This window comes from Pelophylax lessonae (assembly GCF_965119305.1).
Source record: "Pelophylax lessonae genome assembly, contig: HAP1_SCAFFOLD_692, whole genome shotgun sequence".
NCBI classification, from domain to species: Eukaryota; Metazoa; Chordata; class Amphibia; order Anura; family Ranidae; genus Pelophylax; species Pelophylax lessonae.
Window position 1 is genome coordinate 1 of NW_028119654.1, and position 24,642 is coordinate 24,642.

The 24,642-nt window shown below is 39.4% G+C and overlaps 1 protein-coding gene across 1 annotated transcript; it reads right to left on the reverse strand.

The window, feature by feature from the left end:
* Positions 1-7,433: 7,433 nt before the first annotated feature.
* LOC309544035 (uncharacterized protein) lies at positions 7,434-24,156 on the reverse strand (the record flags this gene model as incomplete). The annotated part of the gene is made up of 7 exons (XM_082276426.1): positions 24,065-24,156; positions 21,586-21,651; positions 18,286-18,333; positions 15,336-15,416; positions 13,803-13,853; positions 11,955-12,011; positions 7,434-7,535 (listed from the first exon to the last, which is right to left on the reverse strand). Coding segments are annotated over exons 1-7 (480 nt in total), but the record flags the coding sequence as incomplete, so codon positions are not given.
* Between the last annotated feature and the right edge of the window lie 486 nt (positions 24,157-24,642).

A 24,642-nucleotide genomic window follows, 5' to 3' on the forward strand; every position in this document is an offset into this window, starting at 1 on the left:
TCTGTGCACAGAACGCCTCCAGGTAGCCATATTGCATTGAATTTTACAGAAAATGTCAGTGCTGCAGTTTGAAAAGGAAAGGTAATTTTTAATAGCATTCAATTCCAATATGACTTGTGTCACAACTGTATATGCTATATTATTATTTATATTATTTGCTATTTTTTCCCCACAAAAGTGGAGTTACCCTTTCATTGAACACACTGAAATTAGAAGCTGATTGGTTCCTATGCACAGCTGCACCAGATTATGTGTACCTCAGTTTTAGTAAATCTCTCCCAGTATGTCTCTGCAATAAAATTCTGGCTGCTGGACAGAAAATACCCCGTGCTTCAGGTACGAGGGAGCATGTGACCTTCTACCAAGTGACAGTGCTTGGGTCTAGCAATGAATCATTATAGAGGGAGTGATGTCACTGCTCCCCCTAGTGTCTGACATGGAGGATTCTGGAGCCGGCTGTGATGGAGGAAGAAGTGGAGAGGGAGGGAAGGTGAGTATCTGTGTGTCAGGGAAGTCCCTTTGCACAGACATTGTCACTGTGTCCTGAATGGATATGGTGACAGTTTCTCTTTAAGTAGTATTTTTATTTTTATTTATTTTTTTACAGTTTGAGGGGAACAATTAGATGATAGTTCCATTCTAATATAAAATATTTAATATAACATATCAATAAATTTTGTCTGTAAAGATAATAGTACAGAAGCGGTCATTACTGATATGGGTTTAAAGGAACAGGCTCTGAAGTAGTCACACATTTGAATAAACATCCAACCGGTGTATTTTTAAAAGACAAAACTCAGTTCCGGCTTGTGTGCCCAAGGATAGAAATTCAATGGGTAGAGACTCAGGATAACTGCCCTGGAGCCTGCAGCTTAAATACCAAGCCAGCAGTGGCAATCCCCGTATTTCTGACCTCACAGGTTCCCTTAAGATGAAATGTCTGATTTTATTATAAGTCATTTCTTTTATTTTCTTGAAGTGAAATCCTGGTAGATGTATTAAAGAAAATAAATATAATAATAAACTTACCACATGGATATTAATGCAGTCAGTTGTTTCCAGCCTAAAATCACCCTATTGTATTTATACCTGGAACACCTGGAAGACCAGGGTTAGTCTTGGGAAGAAAAAAAATATATATACATTAGCTGTAGATAGAAAGCAAGGAACCATATTGCTTCATGTCAGGGTTGCAATATATGGACTGTTAAAATATACACAGTTACAGCAAACTGTTTTTTTTCCCTTTGGGATAAAGGTTTTACATAAATAAATAAAAGGTGATCATTGCATGCACCCCTGTCAGTGTTTTATGGGTTGTCTCAACCCTCTAACTGCTACATCTGTAGGACAGCTTTTTCTGTTGAAAAGCAACTTTCTTACTGGCAGGATCACTTGATGAAAATAAAGGAAAGAAAGTCTAAAAAAGAAAGCAAATGCAGCCATCACATCTAAGAATTGGTAAGCTGCAATACAATAAATGTTTTCTTTTGTGTTTATAACCATTTTAAGTCAGAGTACTAGATAGTGGCAGGCATGTTACTGAAAGATTTTGGCAGAATGATAGCACGGGCAGTTACATGGCAAATTCATGTTATTATAGCATTAAGCAGATAAACCAAGGGAATGGCATTGCCTGTCATTGATTAAGGCAGTAGCTATGATTTATGGTTACATACAGAGGCAGGCAACAAAATGCTTGAGGCGTCTTTCACACTGGTGGCAGTGCATACTGCCCTCTGAAAAGCAACTTGCAGTGGATCACCTTTCAGAGGGTGGTATAGCAGTGACTGGCAGGCAATCCTGCTACCTCCTGAATGTCTGTCTGTTTTTGTATGCTAAACCTGAACAGAAACCTCATGTCAAGCATTGGGCCCATGATTGCAGAGGGCTCACATTGACCTCAACAAGAGAGTTTCACAGGTGGTGTCACCTGACAAACCCTGCAAGCTTAAAATTGCCACAGCCACAACATGTGTACATCCCCAATATGGCTGCAATGTTAGAATTTAGGTGGGGCTGGGAGAGTGGTTAAACGGCAGTTCAACAGTCTATTTTTACTGCTGCTCCTGTGAAAGAGCTATAAAAGACATGGAAATTCTTACAGTGAAAGATTGGACACTTGAGTATATTGGTATGAAAAAAAATTTAGAAGTAATTTAAATAAAACATTTAAATATTATAAAAGTAAAAAAAAAAAAAAAATGTGAATTGCCTTTTTATTATAAGGACTGTAGAAAGTACGAGGGGACATCTGCTGTGTATGGAGGAAAGGAGATTTTACCATCAGTTTAGACAGAATTTCTTTACAGTAAGGGTGTAAGCTGTGGAATGCTTTACTGCATGATTAATAATGACATGGAAAATGGAATTTAACCACTTCAATGCTGGGCCCTTTCACCCCCTTCCTTTTTGCTTTCAGCGCTGTCACACTTTGAATGACAATTGCGCGGTCATGCTACACTGTACCCATATGAAATTCAAATTATTTCTTTCATACAAATAGAGCTTTCTTTTGGTTATATTTAATCACTGCTGTGTTATTTATTTCTTTTTTTTTTTTTCAATAAAAGCTTTATTGAACAGCTATAATAACATGTACAGTATTAACAATGGCAGTATGACATTTGGGTATAACTGTACAACAGGTACATAAATTACAACATCATGTCATGTTGAATCAAAAATTAGTGCAACAACATTAAATATCTAAGTCAACTCAAGAGGTACAGTGAGGGTATCTAAACTAGATACCCTCCCTCAAATGAGACAGGACCAAAGACTGATGCCTGTCTCAAAGAAGGCCACTAGGGGGCAGGGAAGGAAGCGAAGATAGGAATTAAAGAAGATGAGTAGAAAGGAGAGAAGAAGGAGAAGGAAATGGAAAAAAGAGGGGGGAGGGGGAGGTAATGGAGTACTATTGACAAGTGGTACTTGATCAAGTAGCTCATTGTAGAAACGTAAACTAAAGGTCCAGGTGGGATATGAGAGTTGGTTATTACTAAAAGAAAAAAAAGACAGAAAATTTTGAAAAAAAAAGTTTTTCTTATTTTCTGTCAGTAAATTTTGAAAATAAGTAATTTTCCTCCTTCACTGATGTGCGCTGATAAGGGCGGCACTGATGGGCACTGATAAGCTGCACTGATGGGCACTGATGAGGTGACATTTATGGGCACTGATGAGGTGGCACTTATGAGGAGGTAATAATATGCTGCACTGATGAGCACTGATAGGCAGCACTGATGAGCACTGATAGGTGGCACTGATAGGCGGCACTGATTAGCACTGATAGGCGGCACTAATGGGCACTGAAAGGCAGCACTGTTGGGCACAAACAGGCGGCACTGATGGGCACTGATAGGCGGCACTGTTGGGCACAGACAGACGGAACTTATGGGCACTGATGGGTGGCACTGATGGGCGGCACTGACGGGCATTGATGGACACTAATGGGCAGCAGGGATGAGCAGGCACTGATGGACACTGACTGGCAGCACTATAGGCACTGATTGTGGGCACTAATTGTGAGCACTGATTGTGAGCACTGTGGACACTGATTGTGGGCACTGATGGGCACTGTTTTTTTACTTTACTGTAATCAGGGCACTAAAAATCATTGCCCTAATTACCTTTCCTAGACTCCCCTTTGAGGAGGAGCCGCTGATCGGCTCTCCTCGCCACACATTCTCACAGTGTGAGGAGAGGGGAGCCGGTAAACGGCACTTCCTCATTTACATGTGACCGGCTGTGATTGGACACAGTCGATCACATGGGTAAAGAGCCAAGTCATTGGCTCTTTTTCAAGATCAGGGTCGCGCCGTGTCCTAGGAACACGACGGGGCCACGGTCGCCGCAGTGCATGCCCTCGCGGGTACGCGAGTGCGGCCGTTCTGGGGGGCCATCATATGACGTCATCCCATAACGAGAGCTGCGCCGCTCCACCGTCATTTGACGGTGGGCCGGCAGCAAGTGGTTAAAAAAGGGATGAATGATATTTTTGCAATTACGAAAGTCCTAAAACTAAGGCCAGTAGAGCAGTATTTTGGTCCAGGGATTTGATCCAACTGCCCTTGGTGCATCAAGAGACTTTTTTCCTCCTCTGTGGGAATAACAACCGTTTCCCAAGGGGTTTTATTTTGCCTAATCTGAACCAAATCTGCAGGAGCTAAAAAAAACTTTGTATTTGATAGGTATCGGTATTGTTTCATTTAATTCATGGCCAGAGCTGTTTTTGCATTTTTTTGCACACATTCAAATCATTTTAGGCCTCAAGATTAGTTAAAACCCACAAAGAGTATATATTTTTTATAAACAGAGACCCTGGAGAATAAAATATTGGTAGTTCCAATTTTTTTTATGTCACTCAATATTAGCACAAAGGTTTATCAAATGCAAATTTTCTGTAAAAATACACTAAAGTTAATGTGGTTGTAAACGCTAAAGATTTTTCTACCTTAAAGAGGTTGTAAACCCTCTTGTATAACTTTTACCTATAGGTAAGCCTATATTAAGGCTTACCTATAGGTGCTATAAATATCTCCCAAACTAGCACCGTTTAGGAGATATTTACAGCGCAAACTGCCGATGACGTCATCGGCGCAGGCGCTCTGAGGGAACGGCCACCCGTGCCGTTCCTTCAGAGCTCAGTGCCGTGAACGGCGGCTTCAGCGCGCATGCGCGGGAGTGATGTAATCGCGCCTCCGGCCAATCAGATGGCCGGAGGACGCGAACCCGGAAGCGGGACGGCAGGACATGTCGCCGTCCTGTCGCTGAGGTGGCGGCACGGCGGGGGCTTCGTTTTAAGGTAAGTACTGCATAATGAGCTAGTATGCGATGCATACTAGCTCATTATGCCTTTCTCTTTACAGGGCTTTTTTTTTCTCGGATTTTTTTTTTGAGTTTACTTCCTCTTTAATGAATTCTCTGCTCTAAGGTAAAGGGCCTTTCATGATCATCTCCCCCCAGCCCTCTCTAAATACTTACCTGAGTCCATTCTTAATCCAGCGCTGCTCTCTATCTCTCTCTGCTCACAGGACTCAGAGGTAGCACCGGAAGCCTGTGAGGAGGGAGCGGGGAGCGGGCCAAGCTCTTCTGTGTATCTATAGATGTACACAGCATGGCTAGTTGCTGAGAGAACCGGCGGGGGGACCCCAGAAGAGGAGGTTTTGGCTGCTATGTGCAAAACCATTGCACAGAGCAAGTAAGTATACAGTAACAACTTTTTTATTTTAGGAAAAAAATTAACCTTTGCAACCCAATTTAATTTTAGGGCACACAAATGCAATATATTAGCCAATCTTTTAGCAAAATATAAAATATTTGATGTGTGTGCACACAAAACCCCCTGCTGATACTGACATATGCCCCATGTCGTTGGCAATAAAGTGATAAAACATGAATATAAAATGAATCTGAATTTTTATATTGAACGCTGTCATTATGTATATTAAAGCCAAACTTTAGCCTTCTGTCACTTTAAATCAGGTTGGTTCAAACAAATTACCTTCACTAACAGAAGGGCCAGCTAAAAGTCCTGTATAAACTGTATGTAGCATCAGATTCATGCAGTATACAGTGCTGTGTTTGGGCAGCGGGACAGGGACTTCCCATCAAGCTCCTGGAACAAAATTGAGTTGGGCTGAGAACTTCTTTGTGTTTTCTGATTGAGTACAAAGCTCCCTGTGATTGGTTGGGATCATTACATCATTGGCCTTACTCTCCACCTCTGGCAATTAGAGAAAGCTTTCTATTCATTTAAAAAATACAAAGCTTCCTGTGAATAGCTGAGCAGCACTCATCCCAACTCAATTTTGTTCCGGGAGTGGGATGGGAAGTCCCTGTACTGCTGCTGGAACACAGCGAGTGAATCTGTTAGTGAAGCTAATGGTTTGATTAGAGCTTCCTGGTGATGACCTGTTTAAAGGTTGAAACGCGTTAAAGGCTTGAATGCATCATCACAACGACACTTCCGCCTATGCCACTCCCAGGGACCATGCCTAGCCGTGATAGAATGTGAGTGTACAAATTTTACCTTCTCTTCTCTGTAATAAATCATATGGTTTTATGCTATGAGGTTTCCCTCTGTCATCTGTCTCCCCCCTTTATATCTGAGGAGTAATCAGAAACCAGCCAGGGGATATTTCCCCAACAAGCGCAAGAGACCACACTAGAGATATAGGCGGTCAGATTTCAGGGTGAGTGTACATCCATGTGGGGCACTTGTTTTGAGCCAAAATACTGTTTTAGAGCATCGTTTGTTTAAAATACAAGAGCACGAGCACTTTATAAAACACAGCACTACGGAATTTTTATCTATTCATTATAAGCTGTCACAGTTATGGACTATTGCTGATATTTTATCAACCAAACACTAAACATGGAGTATTTTTCTATACATGTTCATGTTATATTGCAAGTAAGCTTACAGCAGCACTGCAGCTGGTGGAAAATTGCTTACACATTGATTCACTAAATATTATTTTTTCTTGACGCTAAGTTATATTTTTACAATGGTTTGCTTAGGCCTGCTTGATCCAAACAAACTATTTTAAAGTGAGAGAAACTGGAGTTAAGCTTTAACGCTTAGCTGTTATCACTATAGTCATTTTCATGGCAGTATTCTTTTCATGACCCAAATGCAGGGCAGACACAGACAATAAACCCTTGTGAGGAGTCTGGTTTAGGAGATCAGCATATTTGTGTATTAGTAGATAGCACAGCTTTAGAAATTAGAATTATTGACAGCTTAACTTCCAACTTAACTTCTAACTTAACCATAACTTCTACAGAGTTATGGAGAAAATTTGGTTTAGACCAGAGAAGTTATGTGTAGGTGTAGTGGAATGTAATAGTTAACATAAAGGTTGGACATTATTATTTTTTCACCCTCATTAACAATGAAGCTATGATTGTTAGAGGAGTGAACTTTGTCTTTGATCATATACTGTTGCTGTACATAAACTGTACTTAAAGAAATGATTATACTTTTATATATGATTTAGCCAAACCCAATGCAGAATCTCAAAATAATATTATTTGAAAGATAGCATATGCAAAGCTGTATTTACTAAGGAATGCATTTCAAAAACTTACCACGGTACATAATAAATTGTTAGCCACTTCAACTTTCTATAATAAAGATAAGATAAGATAATTAACACACTGTGGTAAAGCTATTTAATAATATGAATATTGTTTTAAGTATTTATACTGTTACATTTTTGCAGTTGTAAACAACATAATAAAGAGGTTACATGTTTTTATTTTTCTTTAGCTGTAAAGTAGTTAGGTGGAAAATTTCATTTTAAAAAAGTGTTTTTCAATTCCTGGCTGCTTTTCTGAATCCCACTATACAGTTCACCCAGTGTAATATTAGCTGTATACAGCAGAATGAGGAATGCATATTTAAATCACAAACCAACAAAACATTTTACCCCAGTAAGACCGAGTATGTTTCCAAGCAGTCCCTGAAGAAATTCTTTGCCAACTGATTCCAGTACATTTTCCTTAAATAAAACAAAGAAATTAGTGAAATCCTAAAACCAAACAAACTGTTTTAGAGGTTAATACAAATACATTTTTATTATTTAACATGTTTATTGCTTTACATCTTTGCTTTATATTTTAGTTGGTTTTATAATTGCTATGCTCTTTTTGGAGAAATTTTTTACAGCATTGACTTTGGCATTGTTAGTGCAACGGTCCTCTGTCTTGGTGCTTTTAACACTTATAATTCTTGCTGTGACATTAGAAGAAAGCTTGTTAAAGAATGACTAATGAACATGGGAGGACTGGGCCAGGAGGAAGGGGGGCAATTGCCCCCCGGGCCACTCTGATGCCTCATAAAAAGGCTGCACTGCTCCTGCCACAGACCTACCTAAAAGATTCCTGGGGAAGAGAAGTAAAAAGTCCCCACTGCTGACCTACTGAGTGTGGGATGAAGACAGGGAAAGAGTGCAGGCCTCCCCCCCAGCATGGATGGTGTAAACTGTGTCTGAGCAGAGTCCAGTTCCATGCCCCACTGGAGAATCTCCTCCTCTGGCCAGCCCCGACCAAGCTGTCCTAGCTCCCCCCAACCCCCCTGGTGGCCAGGTTGGGAACCCGGATTCGGTCAGTGAGTAGAGAGTACCTGGAGCAGAGCTTCAGCCTGGAATGAGGGTCAGGAGGAGGCCAGGAAGAGGGGGAAGAGGGCTGAGTCGCTGCACCATGGGCCTCTGCTTTGTACTTGCCCCCTGGGCTGAAAGTTGCCAGTCAGCCCCTGCTAATGAAGGTAAAGATATTTCCCTTTACTCTACTGAAAAGTACTAGGGGGAGGGAGAGTGAAAAAGACAGTTCTGTCATTTACAGAGACATCTGAAAACTGTCATTTTAACAATCTGCTGGAGAGAGCAGTTAGGTCTTTTTAATGTTGCTTGCCATAAGAGATTTGCTAAACGTTCACATTAGTCCCCGTTCACACTAAGGCGACCTTTGAGGCGACCTGGTCGCCTCACAGGTCGCCGTAGGTCGCCTCCCATAGGGAAGCTGCGGACCCGTTCTAATAGGAGCGACACAAGTCGCTCCGACTTAGAAAAAGGGTCCGGAGCTTCTTTGGGGCGACCAGGAGGCGACCGCCATAGACTTCAATGTTATGAAGTCCGTGGCGGCCGCTCCGAGGTCGCGGCGCGCTGCTTGCACCGCGACCTCGGAGGTCACGGTGCGAAGTAGCGTCGCTTGTATGTGAACGGAGCCTTACTTCCTTGTTTTGTTTTTGTGTTTATTTTTGATAGGATACATTGAATCTTTGCCTATTGCTCACTGTTACATTTTATCTTATATCGATTACAAAAGCTCTTGTTTTCTGCATAGTCACCACAAACCATGGCTTTGGACAGCAATGCTTCCGGGGTCAGCACATAGACACCCACACATCATTCTGCTGTCAATAACACATTCTATTGTTTCATAAAAGGATCCATACTGCTGCCCTGCATACAGGTACAAGCTTTTTGGTTGATGGAATAATATTGTACAATGTGTGACAATTTAATTTCTGAGAATGGACCAGAAATAACCCTACAGCTCTGCATTCTTCAAAAGATCGGATTAAATTTGAAGACTCTTTCTGATCTTCTGTCAAGATTTGAGGCACCATCATTACAGACATCTTTTTCACTCCCAAATCCTCCATTGGAATCTGCTGCTCTGTTTCTCTGTTCATGTTCAATTCTTCTTTCATCATTCGCATGCTCAATCTTCAATCTGAGTGTACGAGGATTCTCACTCTGTCCACATTTGCATCCGTCCTTTGTGTGTTTGGCTGCCCACTTCTTGTGTCATTGTGGACATTTTCCAAACCCTCTTTAAACTGCCTATTCCATTCAAAAACACTTGATATCTTTGTGGAATGTTCACCTTTTGTAACAGAGTTACATTTTCATTTGCATTTTTTCCAATTTCTATGCAAAATTTGTTGTTAATCCACTGCTCCAGATTTCTGCCACTTATTTTCTGCCAACAGCGCAATGCGCACATGTACTATTTCTTCTACTACTCTGTAAAGACTGAGTCAACTGGTCTGCAACCCAGGTGAGTGCAAGTTAGAACATGTCAGAAGACGCTTGAGTGTGAATGGTTGTGTGACTCACCACCATAGTGCTATGCCGCAGGTATTCCGGGAATTAAATTGTCACACCTCATACTGTGTGCTTACCATTCATCCACATTGAGCCTGTACACCTAAAACTGAACTTCTAGCAGAGCAGGGTGAGCATTTTCCCCATCTTCTAATCATCAGTTTTAGGTGTACTGTGTGGGAATATGTCTTATTCATCTTCTCCACTCCTAGCCTCAGTGTGACTTGTGCATCTATAGGGTCAGGTCTTGTTGGTATAATGCTAAGGTTAGTCAGTCATTTGCAGTAGGTGGGCACAAGATAGTTGGCTTAGGGTGGCAGAAAGTATAAATCTCATCCTGGCTCTTTAGAATAATCTAAAAAATGTGATTTCCTCAGTTTAGAGCACAGCTTATCAACCAGTTCCATATGTACCCCAAGAGATACTTCAAGCATTGTCAGGGGATACACCCGCTTGTAAAAAAATAATCCATTACTACCAGCCCAATGTTTTAGCAAATTAAGTCATATATAAAACAGATCTTACCTTGTATTTCTAAAAACACAATTTATTGTTTGTAAAGATTTATACACAAAGGATACCAATGATCAATGTATACTTGTCAAGGGGTGCAGTACAGGAAACAGTAATGATGAGGGGGGATGGTGGGAGGATCACTAAGTGCAGTTGAGGTTACAGGAAATGGACACTCCCAGAAGTTTCTTTTTAAGAAGGAACTTCACCTCAGGATTTCCCTGCAGAGGAGCAGTGTTCGGTGTTTATGGGCAGCAGGAAAGGTAAGTAATTTGTTTTCTTCCTTGCAAGCACAGACCTCTTTAAGCAGCATTTGGTTAACTACTTTAGCCCTGGAAGGTTTTATCCCCTTCCTGACCAGGCTCTATTTCACAATTCGGCACTGCGTTACTTTAACGGTCAATTGAGCGGTCGTGCGACGCTGTACCCAAACAAAATTTACGTCCTTTTTTTCCCACAAATAGAGCTTTCTTTTGGTGGTATTTGATCACCTGTTCGATTTTTATTTTTTGCCCTATAAACAAAAAAAGCGACAATTGTGCAAAAAAATATATTTTTTTTTTCACATTCTGCTATAGGACATTCCCAAAAAAATAAAAAAAATACATATTTTTTTTTAACATTTTAGGCCAAATCGTTTTCTGCTACATATTTTTGGCAAAAAAAAATTGCAATAAGCATATTTTGATTGGTTTGTGCAAAAGTTATCCCATCTACTAACGATGGGAAAGATTTATGTCATTGTTATTGTTTTTTTTTTTTTTACTAGTAATGGCGACGATCTGCGATTTTTAGTGGGACTGCAACATTGCGGAGGACAGATCGGAATCCTAACTGCCATTTTTGACACTTTTGGGGGTACCAGTGACATTACTACAGTAATCAGTGCTACAAATATGTACTGTTACTGTAATAATGCCATTGGCAGGGAAGGGGTTGACCCTGTGGGTGATCAAGGGGTTAAATGTGAGCCTATGTGCTTACTAACTGCGTGTGTGTGTGTGTGTGTGTGTGTATGGGGGGGGGGGGGATCTGTCCCTGCCTGTCTCACAGAAGATCCGCCTGCTTTGTTTACATAAGCCGGTGGGTCTTCTCTCCATTTCCCGGATAATCGCGGGAGGAAGGCGGCAATCACCACCTCTCCTCCCGCGGCCCGCCTCCCGCTGTGTCTAAATACATGCACTCCAGTCACATAGTGCTACGTGACTGGACGCAGCCAAGCCGCTCTGCCACAGTAATATTACTGTGGGCGGTCGGCAAGCTGTTAAAGTAGAACTAAAGGCAACATTTTTTTTTCATTTTTGATAGAGTGCGTGAGGATTATAACCTCTGTCAGTATTTTTTCAATATGTGTCCCATTGGGGAGATTTCCCTTCACTTCCTGTCCCATAGACAAAACAGGAAGTGAGCAGAAATCTCTCCAAAGTGAGGGAATCTGAGTGTCACCAGAACTAGCGTCCCCATTGGAAGACTTCCCCTCTTTTTCTGTTCTGGTGTCAACCCAAAATTTGGAAATTTCTTTTACTTTCATTTTCAATAAGAATGATAAAAAAGGGCAAATAGAGAGGGGGAATAAACCTGACAGGGGCACAGACAGCAATAAAAACCCGACAAAAAAAAACTGTTGCAGTTAGTTATACTTTAAGAGTCACTTTAAGCTGAATTGTGTTATTGCAGTACTTCTAAAGCCTGAGAAAATGCCCATTGCTTACATACCTACGTTTTTTAATCTATAGTTTAATTGCAACAGAACCTGCTGGAGAGGTTTCAAGAATGGAATTGTAAGGATGAACATTCATTTAAAAACACCTTGGAGAACATTCTTACCAGTGTTTGATCGTTTTCCAGACCAAGCTCCTCATCCAAGACACATCCAAGTTTTTTCTGTTTTAAAATAGGTAAAAAGGGATTTCATACATGATGTGTGTATATATATATATATATAAATAAATTAAGCTCACATGTGACACAGTCCAAAAGAAAACTAAGTATGGTAAAACAGAAAAGCATTAAAATATAAATAAAATGTCAGCAGCTTGCAGAAAAGTTACTATAATATATGGACTCTTGGCCCCCTCTGGCAAACAGTCACATTTCAACCTCATGACATTGGTGACATGGTGTCTGCCAAATTGGTTTGGGGACTGATGTTTAAGAAGTGACAGCAGTTTAAGGCTCTTACTAAAAAGTGATCTGTTCCACCTGCAGAGACAATCTGTCCAATGCATCAGCAGATATACCTTGTTCAGAAGTTTGGTAAACATTGTCTATTAGACCGCATTCACACTGCAGCGGCACGACTTCTGCGCGACTTTGGGGGCGACCTGTGACTTCGGCGCGACTTGCACAGACTTCATAAAATGAATGTCTATGCAAGTCGCCTCCAGGTCGCCCCGAAGTAGTACAGGACCCTTTTTCCAAGTCGGAGCGACTTGTGTTGCTCCTATTAGAACGGCTCCTGTACTACACAGTGGGAGCGTGAGGACCGCGACTTGTCAGGCTGACAAGTCGCCTGACAAGTCGGATCAGTGTGAATGGAGTCTTACACCTTTATTTGTATTTCAAAACTACACTGCAATGCTGACAATTCGCCTTATGCTGGCCATACACTAGCAGAAAAATCGGGCGTGTGCGTTTTATAAAATCGAACGATTTATCGAAATGGCAAAAGATACTACCATCATGGAACCATCAAACTTCGAAAGATAAACGTTTGTTCCATGAACATAAATTAACCATTTTATCGTTAGTTTTCATGAAATCAGAAGTTTGTTTATTATTGCAGAATTTTGGTTGGTTATTATATACTCTATGCAAAAGCTAGCTGTGTGCCCTTGTTTGATGAGTTTAGCAATGAACGTTCGTGGAAATGAAATGCAGTTTATACAAAATGTTTTTTTTGTGGATCGTACATGTCTATTATTATGTTCATTCTGTAATATGTTTACCTTCTGGGTTAAAGGTTTTGGCACATGCGCAAGAAAAGTCGCACGATTGTTCTCGAGCGAGGCAGCCAAAAAACACAAGACTGTCGTTAGATCAGCAAAAGTATTTCCAATTTCTCAAACTATTTTTTAAGGCCAAAAAGTTGAAAGAGATTACCGTTCGTTATCCACTAACTATAAGAAAATCGGGCGAACGATCGTCATTATAGATTTTCAACCAATTTTTCTGCTAGTGTATGGCCAGCATTACTCTTCATATTGCCCAATAAAAATATGGCCTCTTCTTTGTCTACAGTGTTCATCTCACCAATCCCTACTGATTTTACTCAATGTAATATTTTACCAACATGAAGGGACACATAGCAGCCAATTATAACTGGTTTTACTAATTTCAGGATGGACAGGATGCTTTATGATTGGTTGTTACATTATAGCAAAGCGTTTTAAGACTTTTTGGAATATATTATAGCAAATGTTCAGGATTAAAACTTGTATTCTTCAGTTGTCATTTACCATGGCAGGTTTTGAATTGAATACATGGGATCAGTGTATAGTTGCCAAGCCCTGTGTGCTTATTCAAGAAGACACTTCAAGTAGAGCAAACTGGATGTACAAAATGTATCTACACCTAGCAATCAGATTTCAACGTATTCCCATCAGTTAGGAAATGATTGGTAATTGGTTTCCATTCTTTACAATACTTTGCAATTACATTACAAAAGGTTCTTACCAGTAATTCTGTTAGTTTAGCAGCAGCATCAGTTGCACCGCTTCCCTTTAACTTTAAAACAGAAAATAATACATGTAAATTAATATGTTATCCAACACAGTGCTTATGGCATTCAAAATACTGATTATAAGATTTCTATTTTGTTTGCTGGATTTACAAAGCAAATCAATTGTTACAGTTAACCCTAACCGGACCACATGTTCTTACTGAAATGCAGACATCAACACATACCTTTCACCTTTAGCTGCAACTTATTTAAAGTGAAAGAGGAAAAGGAGGATTCTGGAAGGAGGCCAGTGGTGTTGAGACCCCTTATGGGTCAAATTTAGAGGCGAGCGTGGTATGAGCACAGAGGGTGATACACCCGGAAATATTTCTACTTGAAGCATGAGAGCACTTTTACTTGATGAGCACCGGAGTCGGACTGATCTGTTGTATTTTTATAGATTTTGATGTTTGTTTTGCATACGCTAGTTTTTAGTGATATTTATTAATATCGGTTGACACAAACAATTTTCAGCATGCGGGACAGTTTTATGTTATTTCCTATATATGAATTTACATTTTTTTTTTTTGTTATTTATAACATGTGATGCACTTTATGAATTAACATTCAACAGACAGAATCCTTAATTTTCGGAGGATTTGATTGGAAAGATTTTTATGCTGGTGTTGCAAGGCTTTACACATGCCCTGGCTGTTTTCAGCCGGTTTGACAACTACCTCAGCTATTGAATTTCATTTTTTTTTTTTTAATGCAGTAGGGGTTTTAGCGACACACAAAGGACTTGAGAACAAAATGGGATAGAAGGACTACTGCAAGAAAATGAGTCTATAAATTATGCTGAAATTGTTATATTATTAATGAGTTTGGATTAAAAAAATATATTTTTTTTAAAATAAAAAATAAATTGCAGTTTGAGATAGTTTATAATATTACCTCACAATAAAGTTTTATCAGATCAGCTAATACTCCCGGAGCAACAGTCTGAAATGAAATACAGCAGTTCACATAACAACTTATATTCACATGACAAACATTGATTGAAAAATCAGAAACAATAGCAAAACTGTTTATATCTACAAATATTTCTCTGACTACTTTATGGCATGCTTTAGAACTAAGCTCCAGATAAATCTATATACTTTTTCACCTGCCAAGAGATTTGTCATTGTGTTCATGAAGTTTTGTGATGAAGGCAACCTTAGTAGGCCTGATTTTTCTCAACAGTTTGGTCACTAACTTTCTAGCTGTCTCTGTCAAAAAACATTTATGAATTGTACTTACTGAATGCCTGGATCAAATAGTTTTTGTTCTATCTGCATGGGGTTCATCTTGATTAAAATAGCATGAAGATGTATTATAATGTTCATAATCCTCTGTGATAAATCTGTAAAAGTCTCTTCAGTAAAAATCCTAGGCTGTGTTTAGTATTAGACAAATATCCAATCCTAATGCTATGTAAAAGTTCAGATTCTGGTCCCATAGCAACCAATAATTCTAAGTGACATTATACAATTTATTATTTCTGCCATTTCTAATTTACAGATGATATTATATATACATACCCCAAGGGCTGCCTTCCAGCACTCTGATTTTAAAAGTTTCTCCCCCTATTGCAGAATGATATTTCCAATTAGTATATATAGGTATTTCACATTTTACATAAAAAAATCATGTAAATATTCATATAATACAGTAAACAGAGACATGCATAGGTAAAACACTATTTATTTAATACAATATGAGAAAACATATTTGTGACGGATCACCCTGTCCCTGGATTGTAAACCCCCTAATTGCATTCTCCTATGAGCTCAGGACATTGCCTTCTATTTCATTTTATGTTCACTTTATTCATCTACCCAACAAACAACCGAACAGTCGGACCCCTAGCAGATTGCTAATATCACCAGCTCAACCACCTGTCTTCCACACATCATTGAATATGCTAATACTAATACTCACCTGTTATCTATTGGGGGTTCTGTGTTTACACTTCTGATAATGTGTATTGTACTTCAATGTCAGAGACGGATTCTTCCTATTGTCTGTGTATTGAGTTGTGATGTGGATTCTGTTAAGCCTTTCTGTCCAAATTGTTAATTGTTAATGAACTCACATATTGTTTCTGTCCAGATGGCTAGATAATTAGTTCAGGTTAATTCTATTTCTGTAAACAATTTAATCTGCATATGATAATGGAATCAGATTCACCTGACCTGATAGTGTATATAATGTGTGTGAGTGGGTTCCAAAAATAGTTCCTGTCTACCCTCAACATAGAGTCTCATCTCATGTTTGTGGGAGAAGGCTATACTAGCTCTCTCACTCTTCTGCTTGGATCGCTAAATCACTAGCTCTTATAAGAGCGGTTCCTGCTCTACTCTACAGCATCCCTCCCACTAGGGGGAAGAGAACATCTCTGGAGGCGCAACTCCTCTTTCCATAGGGGTGGCCGCTACAATATTGCTTCCTCATATTGTTGTATTTATTTAACTATATAAGTTTTACATGAGCAGTGTGGCTGATTTCTTCTTCAAAGGGTTGTGATGGTCTAATAGATAAAATGCTCATTTTTGTTATAGTCACACATAGGTGTCCATTTATGAAACCCAGATGATCACAGCTCATCTCGGATCATTATTGATTTATGAAACAGAGATGATCGGGGGAGAACATGTTCATCTCCACACACAGAGAATCTGTCATCGACTGGCACAGAAACGGCCAATTTATGAAGCTGCGATCTCCGCACTTCACTGGCGATCTGGGAATTCACACTCCCAGATTCACCAGCCCAGAGGTGGAGCATTGGAGAGAGAAGACAGAATCTGAGGACAACTGAGGGGGAATAAGGAAAACTATTGACTTCCTTCTTCCTCGATCAGACCCCCGAAGACAGTAAACATGTCCCCCTGCCATATATATATGTGTATATATATATATTTTTTTTTTTAAATGTGGTGTGTAGTATATATATTTATATATAAAATTTGTGTGTATATATATATATATATATATATATATATATTTTGTGTATGGGGACTAACTATTTTATTAATATGAGGTGGGGGTCTCCTCTGAGGATGCCTGTGTACTCATCAGTGGTAATTTACTACTGCTTAATCACTTCCTATCCAAGGACGTGCCTGTACGTCCTTGGATTTCAGTGGTTATACGGGGATGATGCCAGCACCCACAGGCATAAACCCAGTACCGATAGTTTCAGCCAGTGATTCCTTACAAAGTAGAAGTAATCTGATTGGCTAATTAGCCACTCGATCAGTCCTGCGTGTGACGGAAGTGGGTCCCACACCCTCCCGCTGCCACCGCCTCTCCCGGGCTCTCCGTCCCATTGCATGGCTGCCTGAGACAAAGAGAGAGGAACTGACATCATTCCCCTCTCTTTGTAACCCTGGAAACCGGGAGCGACAAGTATTCGTCACCTCCGGTTCTGCCCCTTTGTTTACCTGGACACCAGCGGCCAGAGAAGCAGCCGATCTCAGTCCGATTGGCTGCATTGGGGGCCAGAGGAGAGAATTTTTTTTTAAAAAGTGTAAAAAAAAAAAAATGTTATATAAAAGAAATAAATAATAATAAAAAAATGTTAAGCACCCCCGTCCCTTCGTGCTGATGTGCAAACGCGAACACATACGTTACTCCCGCACGCATATGTAAACAGTGATCGTACCACACAAGTGAGGTATTGTCGCGAACGTCAGAGTGAGAGCAATAATTATAACCCAAACCTTATGTGCCACTCTAAACTGGCGTTTAAAGCGTCACCTAAGGGGAATTTTAGGCACCATAGTTTTCCGCTATTCCACAGGCAGGACCAATTTTAATGTGTGACATGTTAGGTATCTATTTACTTGACGTAACATCATCTTTCACATTATACAAAAAAATTGGGCTAACTTTATTGTTTTGTTTTTTTTTTTTTTATTCATGAATGTATTTTTTTTTTTTCCAAAAAAATTGCATTTGAAAAGCTGCTGCGCAAATACTGTGTGACATAAAAAAATTACAACATACATTCTATAGTGTCTCTGCTAAAAAAATATATAATGTTTGAGGATTCCAAGTAATTTTTCTAGCAAAAAAAAATAGATTTTTACATGTAGGAGTGAAGTGTCAGAATAGGCTTGGGTCTCACAAGATTACAGGCAGCCCACCCACTTTTACATGGATCTTGGCCATTTTCAGAGGAAAAACTTCTCCCTGTGGGAAATTAAGTTCTCCGCTTCATAAACAGGAGATCATTTTCCACTGAGAACTGCCGAGAAGTGAACTGAGAAAATAATTCTCTGATTCATGAACGTACACCATATTTCAATGCAATAATGTACTACATTTTATAAAAAGTCCCCTGTTACTTGCCTAACAAATATTATTTACTCAGTAATGCATTGAAAAATATTATGATATTTAACATAGTAAACAATATAAGATGTTGTCAATATACAGTTTTAAACTTACCAATGCACAAACAGCCTTCAACGTGGCTTCATCTAGTCCCAGTGAGTTCTAAAAAACAAAAGCCCAAAAAAGATAATTTGTACCCCAATCATCCATTTGTCCAGCTTTCCAAGTGTATGTCAAGGCTCTTTGTCATCAGTCTCAGATTTATTATCTTACTTTCTTCTGACAGGTTCTCTTTATATTGGAAGACAAGGAAAACTGAGGGGTTTGATTTACTAATGGAATAGAGACTGTTTACATAGCAAATTAAATGTTGACTTCGCTTAAAGTGGTTGTAAAGGTTACATTTGTTTAAAATAAAATAACAAACATGGCATATTTACCTGCTCTGTGCAATGGTTTTGCACAGAACAGCCCCAATCCTCCTCTTCTTGGGTCCCCCGGCGATGTCCCCCCCCCCCCCCCCCCCTGCTCAGTGGATGAGTTTCAGATGATTCCTGCTGAAGTGACCAAAATTCAAGCAATGGGTGGCCTTGTAAGTACCACCCAGCTCAACAAAAGTCAATCTAAAATTTAACTGAGTCAAGTAGAAAATGATCAGCCCAGCAGTGTCTGCACCCTATTAGATGCAGTCACTCTTTGGGTATGCGGGCAGCCTCATAACTGCTGAATTCAATAGCCAGCAATGAAGATTCCCTCATCCATGGTGTTCAGCTTGGATGGAGGAATAGATGGATTTCTCTATTACAGCCTATGGGGCTGAATGAGATACATCAAGTGATGTATTGGTTAGCCTTAGTAAACTAGATGAAGCTTTGTTCACTTTGGATGCCATTCATGTGCAATGGAAATAAACCGACAGGATTTTTGCCTGCATGTGATTGGATGATTAAAGTGAAAATTACTTCCTTATAGCTAAGTTAAGTTGTGAGTCTATATTCCTTTAGGAAACAAAGGATTAGCTTTTACTATAGTAGAAAGAAATCTACCAGAAATCTTTATTTAAAATCACCTGTTCACCTTCTCCTATTCCTAGGACTGTGGCACTCTGGAACCTATTGATAAATGTATTACTCCACTCTTTGCTTCCTTGCAGGTCCGGTAAGCAAGCTGTCTTTGGCAAGTGATATTTTGCAGTGTTTTATCCTTTTGGGAGTAACGGCTCATATACTGAAGGACATATTTGTAAAGCAGTGAATATGACATCAAACAATAATTCACTGCAGGTGAATATTCCTAGTGAATTTGTTTTAATATGCAGTAAACTATTCACCACCAGTGAATTTTCAGTGAATGCCACCTTCATTACTTCATAAAAATGCCACTAAATGTTTTGAGATGATGTCATTTATGTTTTTCATTTCATACATTTTCATTTTACTCCCTTAGGGCCCGTACACACACAAAAACCAGCCGACATTCAGCTCGTGTGTACGGCAGCCGGTCCAACAGAAGTCGGGGCAAACATCCATCTTCTGTCGAAGGGGCATGGCCAAAAAAGGTCTGCCAATTGTCATCTGATCAGCGCTCTTGACCGGTGTGTTCTACTGTGGGCCAATCCCCCTGTCAGAACACAAGAGCTCAATGGGGAGATCACTGTACTAATATCGCATTGTTAGTACAGGATCTCCTCCCGAACTATTCTGTTTTTGTTTTTCGTTCAGCCCACTGGGTTGAATGGAAAAAAAAAAACTGATAGTGTGTACTAGGCTTAAATTGGTACTAAACCCACAACAATAAATTCAGTCTGTATATGCTTGCTATACTCACTGTGGAACCTAAGGGGTTAATCCTCTGCATTGTGTATAAAGGCTGTTTGATCCTGTCTCTCTAATCCTTCTCTGCTTTCACTTTCATAACCTGATATTTACAGAGTCGGGGACAGGCTGCACATGCTCAGTTTGGTGTGTATTGCTAGATAGTTTTTTTTTTCCTGGGAGAGTGCATGTGATCAGCACAGAGCCAATCAGCACTGTCCAGACATTTCCAGACAGAGGATCAGGGGGAAATGAAAACTCCTCCTACAAGCTTTACTAGGAATTGCTACAAGTCACAAGGCTGCTATATACTGCTGATAAGAAAAGTTATTATCTGTTTATATTTAATATAATAATTGCATTTCCATGTTCTGTGTACTATGGGAGACCAGATATAGTGAATGCAGGATCCTGGGTTTAGTAACATTTTACAGGATTCTGGGTTTAGTAACACTTTAAGTCACCCAAAGAACTGATGTCTCAGTTTTTGTTTTGTTTTTTAATTATGTCTATTCTAATAAAAAATTTTTTTTTCAGAAATGTCCCTGAAGAATAAGTAGCTCTTACTTTATAGTCCTGAGGATGATTTACTAAAGGAACTGAGAATGTTCACACTATAAATTGTATGAAGATTGACTTCAATTATCTATTCATGAAAAAAGCAACTTCCGGTTCATTTTTTTCATCTGCACATTAACCACTTTACCACCGGAGGATTTTGCTGTCTTACGTCCAGGCCACTTTTTGCGATTCGGCGCTGTGCGACTTTAACTGACAATTGCGCGGTCGTGCGACGCCGTACCCAGACAAAATTTACGTCCTTTTTTTCCCACAAACAGAGATTTTTTTTGGTGGTATTTAACATTTTCTTATATGAAATTCCCCCCCAATGTAAAAATCTAATTTTTTTTAAATTTTTGGCCAATTTGTTTTCTGCTACCTATGTTTGGTAAAAAAAAATCACGATAAGCGTATTTTGATTGGTTTGCGCAAAAGTTATTGCGTTTACTAACTACGGGAAAGATTTCTGTCATTTTTGGTGTTTTTTTTTTTAACGCGTAATGGCGGCGATCTGCTTTTTTTTTTGCGGGACTGCAACATTGCGGCGGACAGGTCGGACCCTTGACTGACATTTTTGACACTTTTGGGGGTACCAGTGACATTACTGCAGTAATCAGTGCTATAAATATGCACTGTTACTGTAAAAATGACACTGGCAGGGAAGGGGTTAATTTTATTGGAGAGGGAGGGGTTAATGTATGCCTGGTGCTTACTGACGTGTGGGGGGGGAGGTGACTATGTGACACAAGGACAGATCGGATGTTCAGCTATGCTGAACACTCTGATCTGCCACTCCCTGTCACTTAGGAGATCCGCCCACTCTGTTTACACAGGCGGGCGGATCTCCTCACTCGATTCCCCAACGATCGGGAAAGAGCGTCTACGTCGCTGGACGGGAACGACTGGAGGTAAAGTGGTTAATGGGTAATTGAAGTGAATATTCAACAATTTATTGTGTGAACATTCTCAATCAGCCTCAGTATTTCTGACCAGCTGTTATGTACAAACAGAAATGAAGCGAGGGAACAAGAAAACTTACCAGAAGCTTTACAACAGCCTCACCAGATTTGCTTCCAGTTTCTCCAACCCCCTCCAAAAGTTCATCCTAAAAACAAAATGCAACAGAATTGTGTATGCATGCATGCCAAATATCTCACTTAATACCTCTAAGGTGCAGCTTTACAGACTACAAATGACAAACAAGTTAAAATTTCTGTAAAATTAACCCATATTTAAAAATAAATAAATAAAAACATTTTGGGCATTGTAATTGTGGGTGTGGTCAGTGCTCATTTATGTTTTGAGTGTTGCAATTTTTTTGCTTTTTAGATTATTGAATACATTACTTTTACATTATGAGATTACAAAGTGACCACATCTACATTATTCATAGTAAGAGGTCCCAAGCATTAAGAGGTTTCAGCATTAAGAGCTTTGATGTTTAATGATCATGGGCACACACAGTTTTTATATGTCTTTATATTTTCAGCGTGTGGACATTTACTGTTTTTGAAAGCTTGCAACTTCTGATATCCTGTATATGTATGTGAGAATGGAATAGTTTGTATCATATATAACTATATAGTTATGTCTGTGTGTGTGTGGTGTGTGTGTGTGTATATTATATATATATATATATATATATATATATATATATATATATATATAGTGCTGGGAACTCCCACCTCCAATCCAGTCCTCATGAGCGCACACATTACATGAGGTATACCATCTGCTCCCATATGTAGATATTTTACGATACTAGTTCTGCAGCACCTGAGGTGATAAATTCAAATGTTTGCAACATCCACAAACTTCACATGGGAAAAATCTGTATAACAGTTGTGAGCCGCTCACAATCCTTCCTCAGGTAAAGTATGTATAAAACTGAAACAGATCATCTCCATCTTATATGTTAATTGCAACCAGAAACATGTAACACCTGTGCACACATCCTTCTACTACCTTGTATCAGAGAAGCGCTCTTATAGGGAATGAATTAAAAATCATATAGGACACTATAGTTAGGGCAGATATGTTTCTCCCTCAACTACAGGCTTTGACCTTTTTAGGATCTAAACAAAGTGGACCTTTTCCATGTTTGTCCTGTGTACATTGTTCTACATGATTAAGGGTTCATCTTTTACACACAGGAAGAAATATAGACATAAACATCAAAGGGTACAATGCATGTCAGAGCCCTTTTGTAGTTTATGCATTAAAATGCCCCTGTGGTTCGCACTATATCAGGGAGATGACACCGAGGATGAAAGATAGATTATCACAACATAAATCCTCAAGGGGGCAGATTAGCCAGAGCTTCCTGTTCCCAAACATTTTTCTATGCAGACATTCCATTTCCCAGCTTAAATTTATAATCATTGATCATGTTCCTAGACCCCAGAGGGGTGCCAACAGGGAATGCAGTTAAAGTGTAGAGAGGTTAAATAGATAGCTGAACTGGACACTATACAACCCAAAGGGTTAAATGACGACTTGGATTTATTCCTTTTCTTGTACCCACTGTCACGTTTGGTGGGCACTACTGCCTACTGAACGTGATGTATTCAAGTGAATGGAGCCAGTCTACAATTGCCCCACATCCACATGTAATACACATGGTTGCAGCACAGTGGGTGGCATTTAGGAGGTTAAAACATATGGTAAGGAGGTGAGCTATTTCCTTATCACCTGTCAAACTCTTCATTCTTGTTGCTCTATAAGAGCGGTTCTTTGATACAAATTAGTGGAGGGATGTGTGTACAGGCGTTATGTGCTCCCGGTTACAATTAACATTTAAAAGGAAATGGTCTGTTTCAGTTTTATACATATTTTACCTGATCAAAGGCCATGACAGTTCAAGAGATTGCATGGATTTATCACATACGAAGTTTGTGGATTTTGCAAATATTTAAATAAATCACTCGATGTGTTGCAGAACAGATATCATGAAGTATTTTATATATATGAAAGTATTATCTCTCTCTCTCTCTCTCTCTCTCTCTCTCTCTCTCTCTCTCTCTCTCTCTCTATATATATATATATATATATATATATATATATATAGATAGATAGATAGATAGATAGATAGATAGATAGATAGATAGATAGATAGATAGTTACACATACATATATGTACACTACTGTGTTTGTATATTTATGTCTAACCATGGAGATAATCAGAAGTTATTTAATTTCTGTCATTAATCAAACGTGTTGCCCAGTAGTCACATTTGTTTGCTCTGAATGCTGTAATTCAATTCAATGTGATTGGTTAGCACAATTACTGCTCTTTGTGCATCTTCATTGGTCATTGAACTGGTTTACAAGGGTTGATGTTTTTCACAGAGCAAAAAATGCTCACATTAAATGCCAAATAATGTGGAGAAGCATTTGAAAATAAAATGAAAATGTTGCCTTGTGCATTATTGGTTAATTCACATTGCATATTTTATATCAAAAATTATATTATATCAAAATTAGATTTAAAAAATGTAAGTAGATGGAGAGAGTCTTACAAAATCATGACCCTCGCCAAGAAGGTTATCAGCATGGCAGCCTGTACACTTCTGCAAAGAAAGTACAAAGTACATTATGAGACATAATAATAATACTAGTAATAATAAAATACCTAAATGAAAATGGTAGATGAGGGAATTCTATTCCTGTTTGGGATTTGGGTAGTATCTTTTTCCATGTCTATAAGCTGTAGCATTAAAGCTGAGGGCAACCAACATCAAAAACAGATAAATCAGCACAAAGGACATAACTTACAGATAGTAGGATGTGCACCTTGTGCTGATTCCTTTTTCTTCATCCTGCCCCACCCAACCCCACCCCTGTAACCTTCTAGCACAGTAGGGGTTAATACAATGAAGGGGCTGTCACAGGCTCAACTATTCTCACCATTTCTGCCCAGCTCTGCCATTCACAGAAGACATATTAGAGCTTCTATAAATGAAAACAAATGGAGGACAGACAGATGATTGAACAGGTTGACCAAGGTTGTTTCCAAGGGTTAGGTATGGGCCATACCCCCCCCCCCCCCGTTGAGAAGTTCTGCTGCGAACCTAACAGGGGGGGTGTTCGGAGCATC